This window comes from Penaeus vannamei, chromosome 7, assembly GCF_042767895.1.
Source record: "Penaeus vannamei isolate JL-2024 chromosome 7, ASM4276789v1, whole genome shotgun sequence".
In the NCBI taxonomy this organism is placed as follows: Eukaryota; Metazoa; Arthropoda; class Malacostraca; order Decapoda; family Penaeidae; genus Penaeus; species Penaeus vannamei.
In genome coordinates, this window is record NC_091555.1 from 13,861,960 (window position 1) to 13,864,459 (window position 2,500).

General features: G+C 32.5%; 1 protein-coding gene across 7 annotated transcripts in view; it reads left to right on the top strand.

The window, feature by feature from the left end:
- Window positions 1–2,500, top strand: part of LOC113810358 (pre-mRNA cleavage complex 2 protein Pcf11) — a 291,069-nt gene that overhangs the window by 184,337 nt on the left and 104,232 nt on the right. For all 7 annotated transcript variants that reach the window (XM_070123534.1, XM_070123532.1, XM_070123533.1 and 4 more), the window contains one exon: window positions 1,152–1,926. In XM_070123534.1, coding sequence (XP_069979635.1) covers window positions 1,152–1,926 — 775 coding nt within the window. The remainder of the gene's footprint in view (window positions 1–1,151; window positions 1,927–2,500) is intronic.

A 2,500-nucleotide genomic window follows, 5' to 3' on the forward strand; every position in this document is an offset into this window, starting at 1 on the left:
TTTGTCACCAGCATTTTCTAGTGTATTGTTATTATTATAATGAAGGAATATATGATAAATAGATTAGATAATTCATATTTTATTTGCATTGTATTTGATAACTAATAGAGCCAAAACTTGCAAGACTTATATTTATACCTTAACATGTTTACCTTGCCAGAAGCTGGAGATTTTAATTGTATCTGTTTAATGTGTATATATATATATATAGATATATAAATATAGATATATATATATATATATATATATATATATATATATTTTTTTTTTAGTAATTTTGTTGACAATTCATATTTATATATGTTTAGACTTGATACAGAAATGTAGTGGTTACTGGAAGGTATCACTGAGTTGAGTGTTTATTATTCAAGATATGTAATTAACAATTTGAATTTCCCTAGAATCAAGGGTCTGTGGCATATGCAAATTTTGTAATTCAAATTTATAGTTAGCTTTGTAAAACAAAAAATGTACCTCAATGTATTTCCAGATAACCTTTTTATTATGACTATTTGTGTATATGTGTGTGTGTGTGCTTTTGCTTCTGCTTCTGCTTGTGAGATTTTTTTATATACACATTAAAGACAAGTTTGTCAACTTTCAATACATTTTATATATATATATATATATTTGACTTAGTTTTTCATATTTGTACATCTAGTAATTATATGAAATCTTCTTACATCAAAATTGTTAGGTAACTTTAGTCCATTGCAATACATTGCTTTATTTGTATTTTTTTCCATTGTACAATATGTGAAAGTTACTAGCTATTTGACTTATTTTTGTTAGACACTTTTTTCATAGTCAACAGAGCTTCATGTTTCTTTGCTCTAAATCTGTTCACTCATTGTACACCAGTCACAGTCACCATACTTCACAAAATACATTTTATGAATTTATGGATTTCTAACATAAACAAGTTATAGTGTGTTTTCCCCGTGCTTATTAGCTTCTTTTTGTTTTGTTCTGATTTGTTTATTTTAGTTGATATATTCATCAGAAAAATGCTAATGGACTGATTTAGGGAAAATTCTGTTGGCACTTTTCTGAAGTAGTACAACACTTATAGGAAAGCAGATTTGGTATAGTTATAAAAATGGAATTATTATATGCTCCATTTTTAAACTTTTCTCATTTGTACCCAACAGGTAGGCACAACCATTCATGTTGACCCAAGGCGTGTTCATCAGGTTCTGCCAGTGGTTGCGGCAACTGGACCAGTTGCTCCACGTGACCCGAGACGGGCAAATGAAAGCAACAAAGATCCAAGAATACCACATGAAAATACTAGGGATCCTAGAATATCTGAGGGGTCTCGTGATCCAAGAATTTCAAGTGAAAATGCCAGGGATCCGAGACTTGGTTCAGAAATTTCAAGTAACAATATAAAACCAACTAAACAAAGTGATACACAAGTTACTTCTTCACGAGATCCAAGAATAGTAGCCAAGGAACGAGAGAAAGATAGATTGAAAGATCAGCGAAAGAGTAAGAAAGATTCACCAACTAAAACCAAAAAAGAAAAAGATATCAAGCCTACAAAGATTGACTCACGATCATCTAGGTCAGCTCATCGGGAAAAAGAGAAAGAAAAAGAAAAAGAAAAGGAAAAGGAAAAAGACAAGGAGAAGAAGGAGAAAGAAACATCAGTTTCATTTTCATCTTCCTCAAGGTCAAGTGCAAGCCACACAAAGAAACCCCCAGAGCCTGTACCGCCTACAGAAGACGTAGAGAATACTGCCTCATTCAAGAGCAACCGTAAAAGTAAGAGAAGAACCTATAAACCACGTGAGGATAGTCCAGAGGAAGTCACTTCACCATCCAGCAGTGGGAAGCGATCCCGTGCAGATCGAGACTCAGATTCAGATGATAGTGACCATTACCAGGGTAATAAACCAAACCCTGCATTGTACAATAAGAAGGGTGAGTATAGGGGTAGGTTTGAGTTAGAGAGCACAGTTGGGGTTTCCTTGCCTGGCTGAGAGCAAAGAATGAAGATCTGCACATGCTGTTAGTGTTGCTACTCCAGAGTAGGTCAGTTTTTTGCTCTAGTCCAGCCCAATTCATGTATACTACCAAAGACTGTAAATTAATAGACATTTTATATTTATTACTATATTTACTTGTTTTCAAGACTATCTATGAAGCTCTATATAAAGATGTGACAACAAATATAAATGTCTCCATTATAAATAATATATATTTTTGTAATTATAGCTTCTTGAAATAAACCCCATCCCTTATAGCTTCGTTTTATAAACAGGGTGAGTGGTGCATTGTAAGGTGTATGTATATTTAAATATGTATATATCATGTTCCAGAACTATAGTGTTCACAAGTATGTGAAATACCAACTGTGAAGGGAATTTATTATGTATTCAGAGAATGGATATTATTATTCTGATAAATGTTTACATACTGGATTACATAATTCTGATAAATGTTTGAATGCAAGTAATTACAGTCAGCAGATTTGCAGGAAGATATGGCATAAGAA